The sequence below is a fragment of the Betta splendens genome, chromosome 12 (genome assembly GCF_900634795.4).
Source record: "Betta splendens chromosome 12, fBetSpl5.4, whole genome shotgun sequence".
Taxonomy (NCBI): Eukaryota; Metazoa; Chordata; class Actinopteri; order Anabantiformes; family Osphronemidae; genus Betta; species Betta splendens.
Window position 1 is genome coordinate 5010630 of NC_040892.2, and position 24141 is coordinate 5034770.

Here is a 24141-nt window from a genome sequence, read left to right on the forward strand (position 1 = left end):
GATCTACAGAGCAAACACGCCAAACAGCCAGGAGAGAGGCGTCTGACAATGGAGGTTTGAGGAGGACGGAGCAGGTGGACGATCCCACGGACCGGTACCGAGTACCGGATGCTCGGTGCGAGAGCCGATGCAACGCACGTGGTCGAGCAGACCTTCGTTGAAGCCGCAGGGGATGAATTAAAGAATTAAGTATGTCTGCGATTTGAGATTCGGTCCAATGTGTTGAGCTGCAATAACTGACTGGGAGGAATTTTGATGGCATTTTTCTTCGTTTCCAGCAAACGAAATGACAATCTCACTTTAACCAAAAAGAAAACACACACACACACACACACACACACACACACAAACAATTACTGAACATACTGAACAAAAACCTCTGAGCAGTTCTTCTTTGAGGCAGGAGCCCAACACAAGGCCAACAACCTTCTGTTTACTCGTGTGATTCAGATAAAAATGTAAAAAACGATATAAAAAAATCACATATTTATTTGTAAAGATAATTTTCACATACTGTTACATGTTACTCTAATACAGTGGGAGGGACCAGGGGAAAAAAACTTAATAATTTACTGTTAAAGTCCGGTCGGTCTGAAATTACGTGGTTCGCCTGGAGTCGCGTCAAGGGCAAAAGGGTAATCGAAGAAAAGTAAAGAAGTTCCTGGAAACGGAGGCGCGAGCTGGGACGCGGCTGCTGCTGCGAGCTGGGATTCGTCGCGCGCGCCCATCATCACGGACCGCGACAGCAGCGGACGGGCGCCGTCCCGACCGGACCGGACCGGACCGGAGCGCGGGCTCGGCGGACTCACCCGCGTCTGCGACGGCTTTAGTGGGTGAGTGAGCGTGGGTGAGGCGGGTGAGACTGACAGAGGCCACGTTTCACGGCGTGAAAGTTTTCTGCAAACGCAATTCTGGATACAGAAGAAATGTTGATATGGAGAATATGATCAGTAGAGGGACGTTTATTTGTTTATTAAGTTTCCTTTGTTGCGTCATCAGGCTGACGTTGTTAAACAGTAACGTACATTTTTGTGGCTTATTTTTAACAAATTTTGTGGCAGTTATTTGGTTAAAAAATGATTTTTGTTTAATTTCATATTTTATTTTAATTTATATTTATATTTGGATCACCCACCAGGAATTATATTAGTTTTAAAAGAAGAAACCTTCCGAAGCATTTGACTCAAGGTCCGGGTTTCGACCATGAGTGGGAGAGGCTGCCAGCTGCTCGTGTCCCCGTGCGGCGTGTCCCCGTCGCTGGGCATGATCAGAGAACACCAGCCCCCGTCCCTCGGGGCCCGGCTCAGCCCCTCCTCGGGAATGGACAAGGTCCAGCGCCCCTTCGCCTCCGGGAAGCAGAGCGGGAGCCACGTGGCCCTGCCCACTCTGAGCCTCCGCAGGCAGGTGCTCACCAGCGGGAAGCAGCCGCCCGCGCCCACGGCGTCCGCGGGTCCGCGCGCCGCCGCCTCGCTGCCCCCGGGCTCGGCGGCGGCCGTCCGCGCGGGACTGGGTCCGTCCAGTAACAGCTACAAAGGTGAGAATGAAGTGGACCCGTCATGCGTGATCGAAACCTGAGTAACAGCTCAACACACACGCAATGCATGTGACCTCACCACTTCCTTCTAACCCCCACGGAGTTACTGGGAACGTCCTCATCCTTCACTTGTTTCCAGCTTTCGGCTTCTCCCTTGACATTTTCCCTCCTATTTATTGATTATTAACCAGTTATAAAGTATAAAGATACTTTTCTACTGAGGAAGGTTGTCATTGCTCATTTAGTATTAAGAGTGTCTGTGGCCAGAAAACCTTCTCAATCTATGTGAGACTTATGAAACTTGCATGAGTTTATACCTTTTTAAATTCTGATCATTACATATTTTGGTGCGATCGCTGCTTCTGCTTTGCTGTACGTTTTCGCGGCCGGCGTCTGGCAGGTTGTCTTGCGTCCGAGCCCACCATGGAAGTATGTGGTCATCCGGCCGCCGCCGACCTCGCCGCGCCCCGCGGCCCCGCGGGCGCCGTCCCGCTCCAGCCGTACCCTCCGTCGAACCCGAACGGCGTGCCCGCGCCCCCCGCCGAGGCCAGGTGGGTAACGCTCGTACAGCAGATCGGCGAAGACGCGCTATGCGCTAAAGCTAACGCCGCTAACGTGGCCAATCTGTCCTCAGGTCCCTACTGTCCAGAGAATCGCTGGCATCCACCACCCTCAGTCTGTTCGACACACAGTCGGTGTTTAGTGGCAGACACGAGTGGCCATATGGCTACCGCGTACTCCCTCCTCTGAGTCTGCCTCAGGGCTGCACCCAGGCCAGCGAGGGCGGCGACCGGCTCGTCGCGTCCCCGGGCACCGCCATGTCCGGGACGACGAGCACCTCGGCATCCCTGCCCTCGTACCTGTTTGCCAGCGACGCCGGGAGCCCCCGGCCGTCTCGTGCTAAGAAGAGAGCCCTCTCCATGTCGCCCTTATCGGACGTCATGGGTATCGACTTCAACTCCATCATACGCACCTCGCCCACCTCCCTTGTGGCCTACATCAACGGCTCCCGCTGCTCCCCAGCCTCCCACTCGACCCTCTCCCCTGTACAATCTGAGGGTTACGGTCATTTTCTGGGCATAAGAGGCCGCTGCATCGGCCAGGTCTACCCCTATAACATGCCGGGCTCTTCCCAAATCCTGGGCTCCCAGATGCCCGAGGAAGGAGGTGGCCTGGAGACGCAGATGGCCAACATGGTGGTGGAGCAGCAGAGTCTCCCAGGGAAAGGAGGGGCGCCGGACAAGACTTCAGGGAGCTGCAACCCAACCACCAGCAACCTGCCTCCGCCTCTGCACCCACACCCGACGCTGCCGACTACCGCCCAAGGACCTGTCACCCCACAGGGGCCGCCTCCGCCCTACCACTCGCACCAGCACATCCACCTCTTCAGGCGCCCCCCGGCTCCGCACGGCCTCACGCAGGCGCCCGCGGGTCCTCCGAGGCACGGCGTCAGCTCGTTGCCCCAGGTTCCCATGCTGGAGGAGGAGGAAGGGGAGCTGGAGGACTACGACGCCCATTGCTGCAGGTGGTCGGACTGCAGTGCAGTCTACGACCACAAGGAGGAGCTGGTGAGGCACATAGAGAAGCTGCACGTGGACCAGAGGAAGGCCGAGGATTTCGTTTGCTACTGGGTCGGCTGTCCGCGCAGGTTCAAGCCCTTCAACGCCCGATACAAGCTTCTCATCCACATGAGGGTGCATTCAGGAGAGAAACCCAACAAGTGCACGGTACAGAACAAGACCCCACCTCTGTCCTTTGTCTGTCTTGCCACTGAAATTAATGCTTATATGTTTTTATATAATACTTGGGTTTGATGCTTCCATGACGCATAGAAATCAAAGCTCCCACTTTTTTGTGAAGAAGCGGTGTGAAAGCAGCCAAAGCAGGAACATGATGAATGTCAGGGGCTCACTGAGTTCAACTTTGTATTCCATTCAAAGCCACAGTATCTCGCTGAAAGCCTTCAAGGCTCGGGCTGCAAAAAAAAAAAAAAAAAAAAAAGCCTTTTTACGGCAAATGCCTTCATGTGCTCTGTGTTTTCTGGCCAGTCCCGCCGTCAGAAATATCGGCCTTTCTCCTCCTAACTTTAGCCATGGGATAATTAGCAGAGCTCTTTGATAATCGACATGAGAGTTAACTCAATTATGCAGTTATTAAATGGGCACAAAGGAGGCCTAGCACTCTGGGTCTGGCATGACACCGCGGTAGCTACTGGCCGCGTCGGCAGCGGGCCGCCGCTTTACACACTTGGCCGTTGTTCTGGGAAGGTGATGCCCTGTAGTCTGGCTCTCTGCAGGTCTGCATCTTTGGCCAAAGCCTGGGCATTTGTCCACGAGGCTCTGTTCCTCCAGGATGAATGATAGTTCTATCAGACGGATTGTAAGTCAATTATCATAGAACGCTTCCACAGTTGCATGAGCCCGGAGCAGTGACAGGCTAATGCTGAGGGAATGACACGCACTTCGGCTCAGGCCCGCTATGAAAATACTTAGGTATTTGAAAAAGTGAACTTGCTTCATGTCACTGCTTTCAAAAGGTCAATTATTAACAGCATGCATACCTGCAGTCACTTATTAGTTGAACCCCCCTCTGTTGCCATGGAGCTGTAATTGTTGGATGGGTCTGTGCTTCATGTCGCCAGTCAATAATGATCAAAGTGTTTATGCTAAAAGCAGAGGTGATGCAAGGCGCCCCTTGCATTTACGGTACAGTAGCTAACGACTAATTAGACGCCAAGGTGAGGAAACGCAGTGCGTTAGAGTGATGGTACTGGCACAACACAAGTCCAAAAATAACGACAAGGACGTGAAAACATTAACAAAGCAAATGTGGCACAAGTCTGAGAACACGACTGGCAGCCGAAGCAGGTGATGCACGAGGAATGAAGTGCAAGGCGAACAATGAGGCGGCTGTGGTTTCAAACGGGCTGTGGAGTTGAGGGCAGGCTCAGGCTTGTAGCTGTCATCTCACAGTCTGTGCAATGATGACTGAACACTTAACCTACTGTATCTCTGACTCAACGTCTCCTTTGGACCATTTAAACGCAGGCTTTTATTGTGTGGCCTGAACAATGAGACACGTGCATGAGCACGGCTTCGGCAGCACAGTCAGCTGTGATTTTACAATAGAATATTACAACACTAATTATGCTAATATTATGTAGCATAATATAGGAGTTATAATAGCATTACTACTGTAATTGCACTGAATGTAAATCTAGTTTTGTTTTTTCTTGAGAACTCTAAGTGGTCTGGAGGGAACTGAAGTTGTTGTAGGACATGGGTTGTTCCTTCAATACCTGGAATTCACTTTTACAATAATGCCACAGACCCCATTATTGGACTATTCTAGTTCCACTATGAGATTTAGATGCCAAACAATTTTTCATCCACGGACAAATTCACAAGTCCGTGTAGACAGAGAGTGAAACCCAGTGGATAATATACAGTAGAAGGAAACGGCTGAAACAAAACAAGCAGAGGGGTTAGAATTATGGCTGGCGAAACAAGTGGAGTCCGGGGTGAATTGACCTCAGAGTGGGACTGGGCAGCGCACAGGCGCTGCTGGCACCGGGCGCCGCTGTCATGGTCCAGCCAGGGCGCGAGTACCTGCCAGGAGCCGTCAGAAGCTGGCGGTTACATCGATCCGCGCTGCGGAGCCGCGCTGCTTCCTTTTCATCCCAGACGTCCCTCGCAACACTCTGAAAAGCCCTCTGTGCTTTACGGGCGCTTCATGAGACAGACAGAGTTACACAGTTACCTACCGCGGCCGCTCGGGGAGGCCTGGCAGCCTCTGAGCTTTACTCTACTTGCTTGTGTGCCCACTCGGCCTCTGGAGACTATTCATCTCGCTGCGGTCGTCCGGCTGAGGAATCTGTTGGTAGTAGTGTTTTTTTTCCCTACGCCATGTGCAGGACTAATCCCATTTACTTTTCCTTTGCACAAAATGAACGAGCATTTAGTGTAATAGAACTGAAATGCGGGCTCTACTCTAATAATTAATAATTCTTTATGACACCGACACTAGAGAACCTAAACCATGTGTGTTTATAACAGTTCCAGATCCATGAACCTTTAAAAAATGTCTGACACAATCAATTAATTATGATGAAAAATCTGTATTTTAGCCCAAAAGCCGAAGCGGGATGAGTTACGGACAGGCAGGCATTACTATGTGACCTGCAGAAGAATGTTATTAGTGAACTATTAATGGGAAGGAAATAACATCTTAATGTGGCTGTGGCGCTGATGACTGAGACGAATCAGTATGCGAGGAATCCAGTGTTGGAGGAAAATAATAACAAAACTGGACACGGTCCGCGTGTTTCCCCATAAGGCTTAGTAATGACATTCCAAACCCCCTGTGGAGAGGACGGAGGCGAGTAAAGTCCGAGTCTTACACAAGAAAAGCTGATCCAAATATTTCACCAGTGAAGTCATGATGCTTACGTGACGCTGCAAAAAGTCCTGTTCTGTCAATTTGGACGTCCCTGTAGCGCATGTCAATCATATGTTCAGTACCAGTGACGGTTTCCAGCCTCGGCTGCAGTATAAATGTAGTATCAAGGTGGAGCTTATAGCAGCCGTTACTTTGTCTGCTATGAAGGTGACACAAGAAAGACTGAGAAAACATGGCACACAGTGTATAAACACTGCCCCCTGCTGGTGACAAGCGCAAACAAGACATCACTTCATATTATTTAGTGTTTCCATTGACAAGTAAATATCTGAGGCAGCGAAAGACAAAAACTGCCCACGTGCATTTTGTGTCAGTGTGTAACGGCGTAGATGAAACTTATGATATTTGTTTAAAAAGAGTGGAATCCTGAATATAATCATAAGAGATCAAAAAGTAAAAGTAATAAGATTCTTGATTCAATCAGTGACTGGATTATGATACAGTATAATAAGACGTTAAGTGGTGACAGTACAATACTCACGCCAAACAATAACCATGACATCAAGTTGTGAGCAGATACTTGGCATCACTCTCATGCACCTGTGCTTCCCAGATGTTTTTCTCTTCACGCACAGCTGCATATCTGACGAACTCCAAACTAGCAGTCGGGCGGTTCCGTCTTACATTAGCAGCACCGGAACCTGAACGACAGTCAGTCTCCTGTTCAAAGGCTTTTCTGCGTTTCCTCTGACACCCCCACCCACACACTGAGGTCAGCGGCCCCTTTGTCTGCTGTGATTTACACGATTAGCTCACGCACGCTAAGTCTACGCGCCACATTTGGTTCGAGATGCGTGAGATGTAAAGCTTCTGTTGAACGTTGCACCGGATGAAGGCAAAAAGACAAACGACTTAACGCGTTTATATGTGTTTGCAGTTTGAGGGCTGCAAGAAAGCGTTCTCTCGGCTGGAGAACCTGAAGATCCACCTGCGCAGCCACACGGGGGAGAAACCGTACCTGTGCCAGCACCCGGGATGCCACAAGGCCTTCAGCAACTCCAGCGACAGGGCTAAGCACCAGCGCACACACCTGGACACAGTGAGTGGCCGATGACACACTCACACACAGACACACACACACACACACACACACACATACACACACGCACACACACACACACACACACGCTCCCACACACACACACTCACACACACACACACATACACACACTCCCACACACACACACACACTCACACACACACACACACACACACACGCACACACACACACACACACACACACACAGGATTATGCCTCAGATTTCCACCGTGCACCTCTGCATGCTGTACAGAAGCCGTACGCCTGCCAAGTGCCTGGCTGTGCAAAGCGCTACACTGATCCCAGCTCCTTGAGGAAACATGTGAAGTCTCATTCCACTAAAGAACGACATCTACGGAAAAAGGTGAACTTTTTTTATTCATTTAATATACATATTACTTTGATAGGTATTTATAAAAATGTATAACTTTATATACAGTATTAGCAATATCATATCACTGCTGATTGTGATTAATATGATGGTGCTGAATATTTACCTTTAATAATGACTGTTGCTCACTCACAGAAACTCCCATAATAATGCTGTAGGTCTCGTCCATTTTGGTTTTTAACAGCACTGCACCGCGCTGAAGATTTTTGCATGTCCGCGTTACTGTGGACGTCTGCACTTTAGCTCTTACTGAGGGTTATGTCACCATAGATACAAAGAAAGTGGGTAGTTACTAAAAAAAAGTGACATTTTACGAAAGTCTCCCACGCGCACAACTACACGTCTGCACGTTCTACTTCAAATAACAGATGCACGTCTTGTTTGCTTGTTCTTTTAATCGGTGTCTCACACACAACGCTGTATAACAACCTTCATGCGGCTGCAACAAGTGACTGACACTAGTAAACAAGCTTTAAATGAAACGAGAGAATATTATGAATTTCTTACATAAAAAAGTACATTGTGGAATTCTTTTTTTCATTACTGCTTTTCTTGTGGAGCACGGAGGCTGCGGAGTAACTGTGCAGCGCGTAAAAGGACGTCAGGCACCTTTTGTCGAGTCGATCCTCTAACTTGTAACGCCAGCTCGGTTTTGTTCAGCCTAAAAAGACGCCGCATCACAGATTGATCATAACAGACATTGTTCTGAGCATTTTCAGCTGCAGTGATGAAGCTGTACTTACGCCTGCCAAACGGAGAGCGAGGAGCAGCTTCCTAAGAATTTAAAGTGTTTTTAAGTAGTGACTAAAAAAAAAAATCACTTGCATAACAAACATGCAGTGGCCAAAAAGTTACGAGTAACAGAAGATCCTGCCAGAATCCATTTCAGGTTCATCCTCTGTGCCTGCAGATGAAACCGAGCGCTGACGTGGCCCCGGACCCGCTGACGGACTGTTTAACCATCCATCCTCTGCAGCCGAGCCTCTCCTCTCTAGCGAGGATGGACAGCGTGAACCCATCGCCGGGTGCATCCCGTGAGTCATGCTCCAGTATGTCAAAGCCCGGGCTCTTTGCCTTCATATGTTTGCTATGAATATTAGACGCTTAAACACACAGTGCACCCGCCCCCCCCGCAACCGTGTGCACATGATGTGATGTGCACCTGAAGTGTCTGTCTGCCCTGTTGCTCAGCTGCCCCTCAGGGACGGGACGCCCCCAGCGACCCTCACCTGGCTCTGTTGTGCTCCATCCCAGATAATTACAGGTAATGCGCTTTTTTTTTTTTTTTTTTAACTCAGCTGTGAGGATTTCGCAGCATTTCGTGCCAAAACCGCGACATGGCGTCATTATTATGCACACGGAATTAGAATTCCAGCTACCTTTTTCTTGTGGCACGTTAAAAAAAAAGAGTTTTCTTTGTGAAAACATGTGAAGGCATACAATGTCAGCGGGCGCATATTTTATTCATAAGGTCGAGCTCTTTCTTTTGTGGAACACTGAAACATGTGCAGCAACATAAGAGTCAACAGTGGGAGCGCTTTCGTTTGCCTCAGCGAGCCAACTGGTATTTTCTGTTCATTTTGTTGGCACAGTTACAGTCGCTCTTTGACAGTGACCAATTTAAATTCCTCACAAATCTTTCTCCTCTTTTGATTAACTGAAACAATCGTCTTAAACATCGGTTGTCATGGCTTCGAGGCTATAAGCCTATAATTACGATAGTCCGTTTAAAAGAAGCAGTGTTTTTATTTCCCTCAGAGGAGTCGAACAGGTTGCGTCTTGGTTCTGTTAGTTCGGTTTCGCGGGTTTTTCGGGCCGGGGGGAGGTCTCGCGGGTCGAGGACGGGCGTTTTCCCCGGTCGACCCATAGGAACACGCCGCTCCGTCCATGCGCTTCAAATAGAGGGTTGGTGTCTTTCTGAGCAGCCAGATGCCGCGGCTCCTGACTGGCTGCGATTGTTCCCGTGTCAGCAGTGGGTCTGCGCATTCCCTGCAGGACCCGTGGTGGACAATCGGCCTGTGAAAGCAGAGCCGGCCGCGCCTCATTGGTCCTGACCACCGGTCTAAATGGATGCTATAGCCACCAACCGGAGCGGCTAAAGAATTCAATAAAGTGAATTATAACATCTAGAATACCTTTGGCGCAAGGAGAGAAAGCCTGTGATTACTTTTAAGCTGTTAAATCACTTGTAAAAACCTCACTGGAATTTTTCCTTGTGATCTGCTGGATTCAGTCTTTGCATATCTTCAGATATGTTTGTCTCATTTATTATTTTATTGGCAAGTGGACATACGAACGTTACTTGGCCAAAACTAACGGCAGCCGCCATGTCGGATCCCATGGACATTAAGTAAAACTCTGGGCAAAGATGTAAATGACTGTTAGTGGATTAAAGCGATGTAGGAGGCGGGCTCAGTGTCTGTCTGTCAAAAGAAGTGAGTGATAAAAAGACATTGCAACTACGTAGAAAAAAGTATTTGTTACTATATGATTTTGATTCTTTTTGATTTCACATCCTCATTTACATTATTGCATTTTGTCAAGTAGTGACGTTTAAACAAAGCAACATATTTACTTTAGTCTGACATATTTCAGGTTTGTTGATCCTTCCCCTCACCAGCTCTTCTCCGGGGACCAGTATGGGCCTTGTTCTCCCACCTGCCTCCCACATCCTCCCACTGGGACATCCCTGCAGAACAACCGCGATCTGAAACAGCCCCATCGGCCTCCTGACCTGGCAGATCCCAAGCCAGGTACCCAGAGGTTCATTACCAGATGTCAAAATACTAACTCTGTGTGCTTTATACAGCTGTGGCAGAGGGATGGCACAGCTAGGAACAGCTTCATAGTGCAAGAGTCACATCTGAAGTCTATTAGCAAACGTGTGGGCGGTTTGACAATCTGCTTCAACAGATTTTCTCACATGCACATTAATCATATCTTTAGAATCAGGCAGCTTGATGCCATGTACCTTTAAATAATTATTGCGTCTTTCCCCCCAGATTTGACAGCCACACTAATGTTGACAAAGAGCTCAGAAAAACACAATTCAGTTTTAACTGCTGAGATAAATACAGGGTTGGAAAAGACTGAAATGCACGTTCTTTCATTTATGATGTCTAATGCTGCTTTTAGACTGGAATGAATAATTCAAAGAGAAGCTACAGACTTTAATTGAGTTGTTGTTGTTGTTTCACAAAGAGGTTAAAGGAGTGAGGTTTTCTCATTTACCAGGGCAGATGAAGATGCTGTACTCGTCAACACAATACGGTGGGATGACTGCACGGACCAGCTCCAGTCAGCTGTTGCCAGTTGATGCCTTTGGTGGCAGCTTCTCTCCACCTGTCAATAATCCCAGTGGGGGGGCAACCTCACAGACAGCGCTTTCATGCATTACAGGTAATGAAAATACAGTCTAAACCAAATTACTTGAGGATGAGCACTTTATTGCCATTGGATTTCCCAGCTCTCAGTGTGTGTGTGTGTGTGTGTGTGTGTGTGTGTGTGTGTGTGTGTGTGTGTGTGTGTGTGTGTGTGTTTGCTTGCTTGCACCTGCGTTCTGCAGGGTTTGAACTTCACAGCCGAGCACAGGAAGTGGCTCCTAATCAACAATTACATGGAGGAGATTTCTTCCCAGCGATGGACCACTGTACAAACCAGGTCTCCTCCATCTACACAGACGGATGACAACAGTCCGCTGTGGGTTTTTTGTTATTTTGCACTATTTTCGGTTCCTTTTAGCTACACAGCCAAGACGAGGAACGATGCAGATGAAACTACAATCTGGTGACAGCTGCACTCAGTAAAATGAAAGGACATTTGATTTCAATATTCCGATGCTCAGTTAGATAACTGACTCCTACATTCTGACTTTCTCTCTCTCTCTCTCGCTCCGACTGAATCTCTGTAAATGCCCTATCTGCCTCAACACTCTGGCTTCTGCCTCCAGAATCAATGTACAGTATAGTAATGACTGCGCCTATAACCTAATGTTTACTTTCTCCGCTTTTATACAGCTTGTGTCTAAAAAGTAGTAAAAGTACTTCGACCTAACTTCTGGTAACATTTTGCACAATATTTAACACTACAATCAAGGCAAGAGATCATTTATTAAGGTTTTTTTCTTAGAGCCACAGGTTTGTAACTATAGTAACAGGTCAGTCGTACCATTTCACTATAATGTTGAGAAGTTGGTTGAATATAGTAGTGTTATGAGAGCTCCTGTGCTTAGATCATTAGGAGGACTCGTGTTGCCAGTGATTCTGCATGTTTCAGTTTATTTAATGCAAATTACAATACTTCACCTTGTAATTGACTCTTTGAAGGCAAGACACACTGCTACACAACATAAACCTGTTTCGCTACAGCTGCATTTTCCAGAATATGCAATAAAAATAAATGCTTTTGATAAAAAAAAAAACTGTCTATGGATAGTTCGTTTTCACAAGTGACCTCCACAGCGACAGTAACACTTTAAGAGCCTCTAATGTTCTTATTGTCATTCAAAATCAAAGCCTCTGAGTTACTGATGTGTTTGCAGCCTTCATATTAGGAACTCTTGACTGGAACGCACACTTGTTCACATCAAAACGAAATCTCTGTGTTGTTCACGTCAGACAGAGAGCGTCTTCATCTCAGCATTAGACGAAACAAGGCAAGGTTTAAAAGTACAGCACTAAGAAGCAACTTCACACGGTTAAACTCTGTAGGCACCAACCTAATGTAGATCACAGGAAAACAATTAGCAACCACTGCTGTGCACCTGAATAGTATGAAAATGCACAGCTCGTGCCGACGCCAGTCTTCACAGCAGTCTATTTTTCTTCGAAACTGAAAGGACAAACTGTATTACTTGAATATAATTCTTTTAGCAAAAGAGTGTCATGCTTCAGATGGGGGGTTTTTAGTAGTTGCTTAGCAACAACAACAGCTTCTCCAAAAAGCATCTGTTTAGCACTGCTAACCAAAAAAAAAAAAAAAAAAGTGCTGCGCTGTCAGCACAGGTGGCTGGTTAAGCCTCGTATCCAGGAGAAAGCCGCTTTGTTTGGCACTACTTTTAAATTCAAAGCTGAATTTAGCCCTACTTGTGTTGGGCTATGGGATGAGACTCCTGTGTTAGTTTAACTAGCACAGGAGTGCTAAGCTATTCTACAGCAGGGCCGTCAGCATGGAGCCCACCCACCAAACCAACATGGAGACGCAGCAAAACAGCGTTAAACAGCCCATGTCACACTTTAAACCTCATTACTTATTAATGTTACTGCTGTTATTATGTTATTCATTCACGGATGAATAACCCTCTAATTCAGTTACATTTATTTTCCCTTAACTAGTTGTAAATGCGCATTTATAATGTAAAATATAACATATACAGAAAATATCAGTAACTAATCATTTACAATGCATTATTATACACTAACTAGCAGTTAACGTGAGAACAGGACAGGTAGTATAAGTAAACCTTCATTAACTGCTGTGTTCATTCCACACAGTGTCTCTATAGTAACAAGCATCTCTGTTCTGATTTATTAATTGCTTGAAATCTTTTTTATATTTTTCCACCTTTTTTTCGTTTTTTTGACAACAGTTGGTTTATTGCTTTAAGGGTTCAGTTTCAATGGTCTCTAGCCCCAAGATTTTACTTTTGTGTTTCTGCTAATTAAAAGGCCCATTTCTGAATAGTAGAAGGCTTGTTGGTGATTCTTAGAATGAAATTCTCAAAAAAATGGTTCATCAAGACGGTCTCCTTGAATCTCTACACAAATCAAACTTAACAAGGCCTGAACATTTCAGTTCCTGCAGAAACCTTATTTATCAGGGACAAATGTGCACAAGCCTTTGACATTCACATTATCAAAGCATCAAGTTCTGTGGAGTTTAAAATAGTGTTTTATTACTGACTCAGTCAGATTGATGCTCAGAGAAACTACTTAATCAGCCGACGACATCTCACTGCTGCTACGTGTGGATGCATGTGTGTTTTTCAAATGTAGTTATTGTGGCGTACAGTAGTAGCGCCTTACCTCCGCACAAGAAGCTCCTTTAGGTTGGATTCCAGGGTCACACAGGTGCCTTTCTGTGTGGAGTTTGCATGTTCTCCCTAAGCCTGCGTGGGTTTCCTCCGATTTCATCCTACAGTCCAAAAAAACACAATCAGGTCAGTCAGGGAGGCTAAACTGTCCATAGGTTTGACTGTGAGGTTGTCTGTGTATAAATACAGTATGTGATAGACTGGCCTTCTGCCCAATTGCAGGCTGGGATAGGCTCCAGCATAACCACGACCCTTACGAGGCATGAGCGGCCAAGAAAACAAGTGATTGAGTAATATGTGATTATTTGTTGACAAAACATCTGTTGATTCTCTCCAATTACAGTCACTTTTCATTTTAGCATTGTAGTTTTCTGAGAAACAAGAACGACATGGGGAATATGGGAAAAAAAACGCCATTTAGGACATGGGAGCGTCCAGGAGCCGTTTCTGTTGGAGGAGAATAGACTTCAGCAAAAATAACAGCAAAAGACATTTCAGCAAATACATGAAAAACCTCAAGGAAAAATAGAAGACGCAAACTCCTGATATTGCGACACAGGTTAGCAGAAAAGCAATATACTCTATACACACTTTTATTTACTTTAATTCATAGGTTATTTAGACACTGTGCAGTCTATGGAGCACACTTTCATTAATAATACAATACTAATAATGCAATATTACAGCCAATAACATGTTGATCACACTTTCCCAAAATAAACCTGTCTAAATGTACGTAAAGCGCGGTCTTGCACCATATCCCCACTCCACTCAGACGTATTGGTTGTGATTTTAGTGTTTTTTTTATTGTATGTGCACCTTAATCTCCTCCCACCTGCCCGCTAAGGTTGCGCGCTCCCGGCGAGTTTTATAGCAACTGTTGCCCAGTGAGGCAGCGCCATAGTCACCGTAGTCCTGGCGACTGTAACCCACCAACAACAACCTCTCGCTCCATCATTACCACCACCTCCTCCACCATCATCATCCTCATCAACCAGTCCACGGCTCAGGTTTGAATCCGCTCTTTTACTGCCTTTTAGTCCGCATCCGAGCGCCCTGTCGCGTATCCGGCCGATTCCGCGAGGCAGCGGCGATCGACGCGCTTTATGCGTTTTGTCCGCCGCCGAGCGAAGGCTCCGCGAGTAGCTGTGGCACTTTGCTAGCGAGGGTGTTTCTTTGTAACGTGTTAGCCTGCGCGCTAACGCCGCCTGTAAATACCCGCGGCTCGCTAGCGGGAGGCGGCTAGTGCCTGCCGCGGCGTGCCGAGTGGCGCGAGCGGCGCCGAGCGCGGCCACTTGGGCGGAAAAACGCCTTTTTAGGTGTCGCTCGGCGGTTTTGAACTCGCCATGCTGGCTGGTCGGTAGCGGAGCTGTGGGCTAGCCGCCGATGCTAGCCGCCGATGCTAGCCGCTCAGCTGGAGCAGGAGCAGGTGTCTGTTGTTGCTAGGTTGCTAACGCCAGCGTTGCCTTCTTACAAAGCCTGTTGGTGTCTCGTTTTTTGGCTAATACTGAGACGATATTACAAGCTGTGTGTCTCGGGTGGCCAAGGTCTTGTTGACCAGACAAAATCATTAACGTCGATAAGCTGTGCAAAGTGCTGTGAGCTAGCTTTCCATACACTAACTGCTATTGACAATAGCTAAGCCATTACTTTCCCTTTTGTCTTAGGGAGCAAGGTGGCTTCGCTAGCTTTCCATCTTCCTCCTTTGTGGCATCAGATGCTAACGATAAGCCATATGACAACATAGCACTAAGTTTTGCTGTGACCAGCTTTGAGGAAAGATCACCTGGCAGAATATAATACAATACCTTAATCTGACTAGCAAATTTTCTCCCCGAATGCATCAGTTATTCTGCGTTGCTCATTCTGCATCTGGGCTCGTAAACGCCATGGTTTAGCGTCGCCTTTTATTTATTAACACTCCTGATCAACATAACGCAGTGTTACGTTTTGAATTGTGTACTTGCGTGTGAGCCTGGCGCATCCAGTGTGTTTTCCTGGTTGCTCATAGGAAACGATGCGCGGCGCATTGAATCCAGGGTGATTAAACGCACGTACAGGTGCATCGCACCTACTGAACCGCACTTCCATTTCAGGGGCAGTTGAAATCATTAATAAACGCTCATTCACATTCATTTCAGCTGTATGTGCTCTGCTACTATTACTTCTTGTAGAACTGTGAACTCGTGTTTTCGGGTCACCTAATCACATGATCGGTTCTTATAAGTGGAGACTTGGTTTCTTAACGTTGCATCACATTTATTCCTGGGTCCATTGGGTTTCCTGTGCAGCTGCAACCTCTGACTCCCATTAGGGGACAGATCATTTGTGTGTGTGTGTGTGTGTGTGTGTGTGTGTGTGTGTGTGTGTGTGTGTGTGTGTGTGTGTGTGTGTGTGTGTGTGTGTGTGATCGGAGGACGAGTGCACCTCTAGTTGTACTGGACTCCTGTCCATCTACATCTATGTGATTTTCCTGGAAAATAGAACTGGAAATGCTGTTCTGACAATATGATAGTGCTTTTACATTTTAACCGTACATCTTGTGTCTGTACTTAGTTTTCATGTGAGAACAATCAGTTGTTCTCCACAGCAGTTTTAATTGTAAAGCCAAAAGTCATTTCAATAAAATTGAGTTATGGTGACGTATAATTTCACATATTTCATGCATCATTATCCCTTTAAAAACACACACACACACACACATAAAGTCACTCTCTCTTACACACAGATACATACACACACACACACACATACACACTGAACAGGATGTGGGAAACTGCTAGTTATCAGATCGTGTTACAACTTACCTGTGGTCCAGAAGGGCAGAAATAGCTCTGTGCCACCTGCTGCCTGGATCCTGTTGCATTTCCAATCACTTAAAGAGGGCCTGATTAATTCAATTATTCAGCCATCCATTTTCATGGCTTAGCAGAATGCAGGATGTTTGGTTTGTTATTTGCGCTCGCCTGCCAGAATCAATGCATGCTGGTTTTTAATGTACTTATTCTTTCCCTCTGGATCCTACTTCTGGCAATTAGGATGAAGAAAGTAGAATAGGACTCACTTTGGTAACCTCTGCCGTGATGCTTCTGGCACATTTAACGCATACATTTGCTGTGCTCTTGACAAGTCAAACGATTTGAGCTTCTTTGCCACCGCTTACAATATTCCATGTAGTGTTTTTACTGTACCACAATGAACAGCTCTGTTCTAAATCCACCTTTTGTTTACTATATAATTTAAAAAAAACACAGTTTGTTCATGAACAAACCCTGCTTTACATACCTTCCCCCACTTTAGCTCCATTCCTTTTCCGTCTGGTTTCCTGCTGGTTTTCTAGCTCCTGTCATGCTTTGGCTCATATGGACTGTAGTGTTTCTGTATCGGGGGATAAATGTTGTGTGTGCGTGTGATGTTCTTTTCAACCATCTCTTCTTTCTTCACTCGCTGCCTCAGACCTCACCTTTATCACACGTGGTCATTAGACGGGCAAATGATGCTTCCGTGAATTTCTCCGGCAACTGCAAACGTGAACCATGTCGCCTTCACTATTTGTTGTAATCTCGGCCGGAGGAATTGAGGGGAGAAAAACGCAGGGCAAAATGTTGCCCTCCTTGGTGGCTTTTGTTCCTCTGTGTCTTTGTAGGGCTTGCACTTGCTCAGTGGAGCACAGCATTTAAGTGGGCCACAAGGGAGCGCCTGAATGGTGAGGCAGGAGGTGTGTGTGTGTGTGTGTGTGTGTGTGTGTGTGTGTGTGTGTGTGTGTGTGTGTGTGTGTGTGTGTGTGTGTGTGTGTGTGTGTGTGTGTGTGTGTGTGTGTGTGTGTGTGGAGGGGGTTGGGGTGAGGTAGCAAGAGTGAGTTGTGATGCAGGGGCTCCTTCCCTTGATTAGGTGGACTCTGTTGGGTGAATTACTTTAGCTTTCAAACCATAACGTGGAGTATCACACTACAGTCTCCTCTGAAGGTTATAGATTTTATTGGCTTAATAGTCCAGACATAACTTTTACACTTTAGTACATAAAAGTTTGTGTATGTGTAATTAATTAGATGTATTTTTTGGTAAATTGTTATCATCTTGAATGTCTGAACGAATCCGACAATAAAAATATTTGCTTCTGATATTAGTTTCTTTTTTGACCAGCCAGACTCCAGCCTGTCTAGCAACAGCCCGCTGACATGTCTGACAGTGACAGTACATATACACACACCCCCTCCCCAAGGTGTTCAAAATAGTCATGCTGACAGCAGACGGCTTTGCCTTAATGAATCTCTGTGCCCCTGCATGTTTAAAGACAATGCAGCGCTTCCGCCTGCCGCTTCGCTGTCCGGACACAGATTGACCCAGCTTCATGATCCAGCGCTAAGGTCAGTCGTCCCATCGCAGCGAAGTGATGGCCCTCGCCCAAGGAGAAGACCGGTAGGATATTAAAGATAAAGGAAAGGAGCAGACTGTCCCTGGAGATATTCAAAGCTGTTAGGAGACCTAGCTTAATTAACCAAGAGAGGTTTGTTCATGGAAACTGTGATGGGGAGGAGGAGGAGGAGGGGGGGGGGGAGGTCTCACCCTGGAAGGAATGGGTGATGGTAGCCATACTATTATTAACTCGCAAACACAGGTTCACCATCACTGATTCTTACTCGTACCCTCATGGCTCATCCTTATTTAGTCAGTTGTGTGTAAATGGTCCCTGCTGCAGATTATATGTACCCTATTATTATAATAATAATAATGGCGTTATCTGGTAACGACACCTAAACCTGAGATAACTTGTTGAGGGAGAAAACGTGTAAAAGCGGGGAGTGACAGAGCAATGAGAAGCGGCATGTATTTGTTAAATATTAACTGGTTTTATGGCTTGGAACATGGAGACAGGACCATGTGGCAGTGATGCATGAGGCTCTCAGTACATTGAGTACCACAAGGCAGTAACAGGTGTTTTGTTAGAATTGCTCCAGAGCAGCTTTAGTAGCATTGATTTGGTGTCGTTTTAACCTGTTTGTTTGTGTTTTACTCCAACTCATCAAATCGTGCCTGTAATTACTGTGTTTTTTCTTTTTTTGCCATTTATTTGGTGGATTTGTCTTTTTGGTGTTACATAAACTGTTGTAAGGCCACGTCAGCCTTTGTTCTTGTTGAATCATCACTGCTGCTCCTTGTAAATATTAAGTCTGTCCTCAGGTACTGATGCTCAGAGTGTTTGTTTGTTTTCAGCGATTGAGATCATTATCGCCGTTCATCACAGTGAGATTGTTCCCTCTGTTGATTCAGGCGCCATGCAGACTCCTGAAGCAGGCGCTGACTCCACCTCCACTGTCCCTCTGCAGACCACAGTGCCTGTCCAGCCCCCTGGCTCCACCCAGCAGGTGCCTGTCCAGCAACAGGTACACCCGTCCCGTCTCTTGATGTTCACATACGAATTATTATTCCTCAGCTCAATGTGTTTTTTCACTTAATTATACTGATATGCTTTGCCAGGCCCAGACTGTTCAGCAGGTTCAGCATGTTTACCCAGCACAGGTGCAGTATGTGGAGGAAAACAGTGGCGTCTACACCAACGGCAACATGTGAGTCAGTCCCACAAATATTAGCACTGTGTCCTTTCAGCCTGCTCTTAAGTCTCTTCACACCATCATTCATGTCACAAGCACATGTTGGTGAGAGGGCGTTTGTCGGGTTCTTTCTGAAAGGTGTGAAATTGTGTGTTTAGATGCTGACTTGAACTTGACCAGAGGTAGGGCTATGTACTGATGCAATGCAAGATTTCCAAAATATATAAATACAGAAAATGAATAATAATGTGGTTTATTATTATTATATTTGACCTGGACCTACACAATAAAAAGCTGTAAACTCTGTATAATCTCCTGTCTAATAGTCTAAACGCGTGTGTTTGCTTTGCGCTGTCAACCTCTCTCCTCAACAGAAGAACTTACTCGTACTCAGAACCACAGCTGTACAGCCAGAACAGCGGGGGGAGCTACTTTGACACGCAGGGGAGCTCATCACAAGTTTCCACCGTGGTGGCATCTCACGGCATGACCAACAACGGAGGAGGGGGCACTGGAGGGATGAGCATGGGCCTGGCAGGGGGTCAGGTAATCAGCAGCAGTTCCGGGGCCTACCTCATGGACAACTCTGGACCCCACCCCGCCACCCAGACCGCACGGGCCTCCCCAGCGACTGTAAGTGCATCGCACCCGTCAGCTGGTGCCCATCTCGCCCTCGCCCGCCTGCTTTTGCGTATTGTTTTTAACAGACTACTCAGTGCAGTGGCTTTTTAGTAACTTCCTGCTTCTTTCCTGTTCAGATCCACACCAACATGAACTTACACTGTTCCAATTAGAACGAATGTTCTGTTTCTGTCATATCGTGCAATCTGTGAACTAGTTTGATTCAAAACGAGGTCGCCAGCACTTTCAGTGGAGTTCCACATTAAAGTTCAGTATTTGTGTCACGTCGGTTTGCCACCACCTTTTCTGTGATTAACTCCAGTAATGAGATGTGTGCTGCGTAGTTTAGGCCTGAGTCACTCAAGTGATTTAACTCCTGCCAAAAATCTTCACATTGTGTATGCCCTTAATAATTAATGTTGAAGTAGTGCAGGCTGCGACTCTGTCCCTCATTCTACTATGTCTGTTATTCCCACTCTTTGCTACAGAACAAAAGAGGAGCTAAAATAAGAAGCTGCTCGTATCTGAATGCCCGATCAGGCAATCCACGAAGTCTGCGCTAATAAGGCTTTCTGGCAGAAATGTGCTAGTAATGTGGTGGCTGACATTACATTATGTGGATGTCAGTCATAGCTGATGCTTTGAAGCAGGTTAACATTACAGCCAAATACCAGCTGTTCCTATAGAGCACCCCCATTCACATTCATAGTAATGGTAATAACGTTTTGTATTGTTCACCAATACCTGTAAAATGTTTTTTTTATTTGCCAGAAATGATAACGTTTTACATATTTACATATTCAGTTTTTCACCAGAGCCCCTGAAGTTGGTCTGCAGGTGTTACCAAATTACCTTGGCAGCTCGCGCTAGCCTTTTGTTTTTGTAATAGTCCGTTTTTTTTCTTTCAGCACAGCAGTTGTTATGAGTGGATCTGTAATTGACAGGGTTTCTGTGTCCCCCTTTCTCAGTTAGGCAAAGGCTGAAATGCTGCATAGTCGTCTGCTTGGGTCTAATGGTGCTTGCTTTGACTGGCTTTTCCAGACTTTCCTTTTTTGTGTGTGTTGCTATCGGCCAGTAATGTGAAACTCTTCATTTGTTTCTTGCTTTTGATTTCCCCCCCTCTTACATTTTGTTGTCCTGTGCTTCGTGGTTTTATCAGATTGAAATGGCGATTGAGACGCTCCAAAAATCTGAGGGTTTATCCAGTCAGAGAAGCTCGCTGCTCAACAGCCATGTAAGTTGCTTGCCCCCGCCTCGACTTTTGCTAAACCCAGTCTCTTGCTGTTCTGCCTCTCTTACCTCTTTATTCGTTTGAGTTTGTTGTGGCGCTTGCGGTTTTTGTTGCTGGATGAAACTGCGACCGCGGCTCTAAACCTACTGGCTGAAATGCTTTTGCAGAGCTGACATAAAAGGCACTGGCTGGTGGTGTGAGATCGTCCGAAGCGTGGAGCAGCGTGTGACTTTTTTGTGTTCCCTTGTAGCTTCAGTGGCTGTTGGACAACTACGAGACAGCAGAGGGCGTAAGCCTACCGCGATCCACCCTCTACAATCATTATCTGCGTCACTGCCAGGAGCAGAAACTGGATCCTGTAAATGCAGCCTCTTTTGGCAAACTCATCCGCTCCATCTTCATGGGACTTCGTACAAGGCGCCTTGGAACAAGGTCAGATTTGTGTTTCATGGAGCTTTCTCCTGTTTCATTTCAAAATCTGGTTTTCCTGTATTTGGCTAATGCTCGCTTTTGTTTTTGTGTTGCAGAGGGAACTCAAAATACCATTACTACGGTATTCGTGTAAAACCAGATTCCCCGTTAAATAGACTCCAAGAGGACATGCAGTACATGGCTCTCCGACAGCAACCTGTTCAACAGAAACAGAGGTACGCAGGCAGCTACGCATGCTTATCGACTTACCAGAGATTCTCTAGATACTGAGGTGAGCTGTGCGATTCCAGGTTCAAGCCGGTGCAGAAGTTCGATGGCGGCTCTGGGGAGAATTACTCAGGTGGAGGTCAGCACCATCCCTGTGCCGCAGAACAGACAGTTATTGCACAGAGCCAGCATCACCAACAGTTCCTAGGTTAGCACTTTGTCTTTCTATCTGAATGACTATGAATACATCAAATGTCCCTCATCACAATTAGATTTTTATAACTACTTTAAATGTTTACTTTTGCAGATGCATCGCGGGCCCTCCCTGACTTTATAGAGCTGGAACTTGGTCAGAGCAATACAGAGAACATCGGTCCAGAGGATGTGAAAGCCCTGCAGTCTCTTTACAGAGAGCATTGTGAGGTTAGATCAAGGAGATCCCCCTCATTTTCACTGCAGGCTCAATACAGCTCACTTTGGCACATCTGGAATTCACTGTGGGGTTATAGAAAGCCCAGCAGTTCATCAAAGCTGTTCAGTGCTGAAGTCATTTTCATCAGTATATGAATAAAGCAACATTGATTTGACTAAGTAGGCTTGATAGTAAAATAGTTCTGTTTTAGTGTGTTTAGTAGTGTTTAAGTAAATAATAGTTTAATATAATTAGATAATAAGAGGTATAATTAACATTTCACTTATTTCTTGAACACACACACACACTCTTAAACTTTGACTGAGTTCATATTGTGGAAACTTGGGAAAGGTCATATGTGTTTATAGTGTCAGATGGATTCTTAAATGCCAGCTGGTGGCATTTTGGCAGAGAACCTCCTCTTCATCCTGTGAAGTCTTCATTTAAAAGTTTGCTACTACCTGAGAAACCGATCGGGTCGTCCACAGGCGAGACCCGAGGGCCTTATGGCAGATGGCCGTCCACCACTGGCTGAGATTTAGCATTAATTTAGTTGTTCTGGATAATCAGTCATGTTTAACAAATGATGAAATATTTGAAAGTAAAGTATTTTCAGTGAAAACTTTATTTTTTTTTTTATTTTTTTTTTTTTTTGTTTCGACTCAGGCAATCCTGGATGTGGTTGTGAACCTCCAGTTCAGTTTAATTGAGAAACTGTGGCAAACATTCTGGCGTTATTCTTCCCCAGACTCAGTAGAGGGTGCAACAGTAACAGAAAACAGGTGAGGTCCCACTGGAGAAGCACATTTTTACGTTGGTGCTAAAGGACGTTCTGAGATTGCAGATTGTTTGAGCGTTGGACTTATTCACTGTGCAGCAGCGTTAGCGAGATTGAAGTACGGCTCCCTCGATCACAGCTGCTGGTGCTGTGCAGAAATGAGGCTGTACTTAAGTGGATGAGCACCTGTGACCATCTAATGTACCAGGCCCTTGTGGAGATCCTTATTCCTGATGTCCTGAGACCCATTCCCAGTAAGCCACAATCAGACGCCTCGCGTTCAGCTGTGTTGATGGCTGATGATGTCATGTTGGTAAGTTTGTCTCTGCGCTCCCTCTGTTCCAGGTGCCTTGACTCAAGCCATTCGCAACTTTGCCAAAAGCCTGGAAGGCTGGCTCAGTAACGCCATGAATGCCATTCCACAGAGAATGATACAGACCAAGGTACAAGTGCACCTTAAAGAAATAGCTTTTGAGTAAAGCTGCATTTATTCTGTCATACATTAAACTCATTCCTCTCACAGATTGCTGCTGTTAGTGCCTTTGCGCAAACGTTGCGCAGATACACATCTCTGAACCACCTGGCTCAGGCGGCACGCGCCGTGTTGCAGAACACGTCGCAGATCAACCAGATGCTGAGTGATCTCAACCGTGTTGACTTTGCCAATGTTCAGGTCAGAACAGACCCCGGTCCTGGACATTAGTCCTCCACTTGTGTGTACTGTCATACTGTTCCCTTCGGTCTACGTGCTGTCAACCTCCATCTCTCCGTGTCTCTGTACAGGAGCAGGCATCATGGGTGTGCCAGTGCGAGGAGGGGGTAGTTCAGCACTTGGAGCAGGACTTCAAGGCCACACTACAGCAGCAAAGCTCTTTGGAACAATGGGCCGCTTGGCTGGACAATGTAGTCACACAGGTGCTCAAGCCCTACGAGCACCGGCACAGCTTCCCCCGGGCAGCGCGGCAGTTCCTGCTCAAATGGTCCTTTTACAGGTACGCAGCCAAACCAGGACCTGTGTGACTGCGCAGCGTTGATTTCCAGTCCAATACCTGTTTGTGTCCCTGCAGTTCTATGGTGATCAGGGACCTGACCTTGCGCAGCGCTGCCAGCTTCGGTTCCTTCCACCTGATTCGCCTGCTCTATGACGAGTACATGTTTTACCTGGTGGAGCATCGTGTGGCCCAAGCGACCGGAGAGACGCCCATTGGTGTCATGGGGGAGGTACAACTATGAGCTCTTGTTGTTTTGGGGGTTCAGTTTTTTTTGGAAAGTAACCTGTTTATTATTTAACTGGAAAAAATGAAAACACAACAAACCACTGTTGATTTTCCGTTTGCAGTTTGACAGCCTCAACACTCTGTCCCTTGTTAACATTGATAAAGGTACGTGGTGACGGTTTGGTTTTAAAAAATAAATAAATGTGATTTTCAAGCTTCTGCCTAACCAATAAATGTTT

At 46.3% G+C, this 24141-nt stretch overlaps 2 protein-coding genes and 1 long non-coding RNA gene across 8 annotated transcripts in view; 2 read left to right on the top strand and 1 right to left on the bottom strand.

Annotated features, from left to right (window-relative positions):
- Positions 1-11842, top strand: glis3 (GLIS family zinc finger 3). 4 transcript variants are annotated; one of them, XM_029168241.3, is made up of 12 exons: positions 5-189; positions 279-833; positions 1139-1534; positions 1935-2085; positions 2169-3261; positions 6870-7031; positions 7285-7395; positions 8333-8471; positions 8614-8686; positions 10018-10175; positions 10657-10821; positions 10988-11842. In XM_029168241.3, exons 3-12 carry the CDS (start codon positions 1204-1206, stop codon positions 11107-11109), a joined length of 2505 nt encoding a protein of 834 aa, XP_029024074.1. In that variant the 5' UTR covers positions 5-189; positions 279-833; positions 1139-1203; the 3' UTR covers positions 11110-11842. The 4 variants fall into 4 exon arrangements, with proteins under 4 accessions (XP_029024077.1, XP_029024078.1, XP_029024074.1 ...); XM_029168242.3 differs by having other exon boundaries at positions 6-833; positions 8333-8456; XM_029168244.3 differs by lacking the exons at positions 10657-10821; positions 10988-11842 and having other exon boundaries at positions 1-833; positions 10043-10175.
- On the bottom strand, positions 10629-15401 carry LOC129604938 (uncharacterized). Of its 2 annotated transcripts, none has more exons than XR_008696297.1 (3): positions 15262-15401; positions 13446-13554; positions 10629-10764 (listed from the first exon to the last, which is right to left on the bottom strand). It is a non-coding gene; the product is annotated as an uncharacterized LOC129604938 (long non-coding RNA). The 2 variants fall into 2 exon arrangements; XR_008696298.1 differs by lacking the exon at positions 10629-10764 and adding an exon at positions 10959-11093.
- Positions 14321-24141, top strand: part of rfx3 (regulatory factor X, 3 (influences HLA class II expression)) — a 14587-nt gene continuing 4766 nt past the window's right edge. Inside the window, exons 1-16 of one of the 2 annotated variants that reach the window (XM_029168246.2) lie at positions 14321-14463; positions 18724-18836; positions 18931-19019; positions 19379-19637; positions 20785-20859; positions 21107-21288; positions 21384-21503; positions 21579-21703; positions 21803-21918; positions 22574-22689; positions 22785-22939; positions 23031-23128; positions 23209-23358; positions 23469-23677; positions 23753-23906; positions 24025-24067. In XM_029168246.2, the coding sequence (XP_029024079.1) occupies positions 18729-18836; positions 18931-19019; positions 19379-19637; positions 20785-20859; positions 21107-21288; positions 21384-21503; positions 21579-21703; positions 21803-21918; positions 22574-22689; positions 22785-22939; positions 23031-23128; positions 23209-23358; positions 23469-23677; positions 23753-23906; positions 24025-24067 (1999 nt within the window). In that variant the 5' untranslated portion in view covers positions 14321-14463; positions 18724-18728. The remainder of the gene's footprint in view (positions 14464-18723; positions 18837-18930; positions 19020-19378; positions 19638-20784; positions 20860-21106; positions 21289-21383; positions 21504-21578; positions 21704-21802; positions 21919-22573; positions 22690-22784; positions 22940-23030; positions 23129-23208; positions 23359-23468; positions 23678-23752; positions 23907-24024; positions 24068-24141) is intronic. The other variant, XM_029168247.2, reaches the window with a different exon arrangement.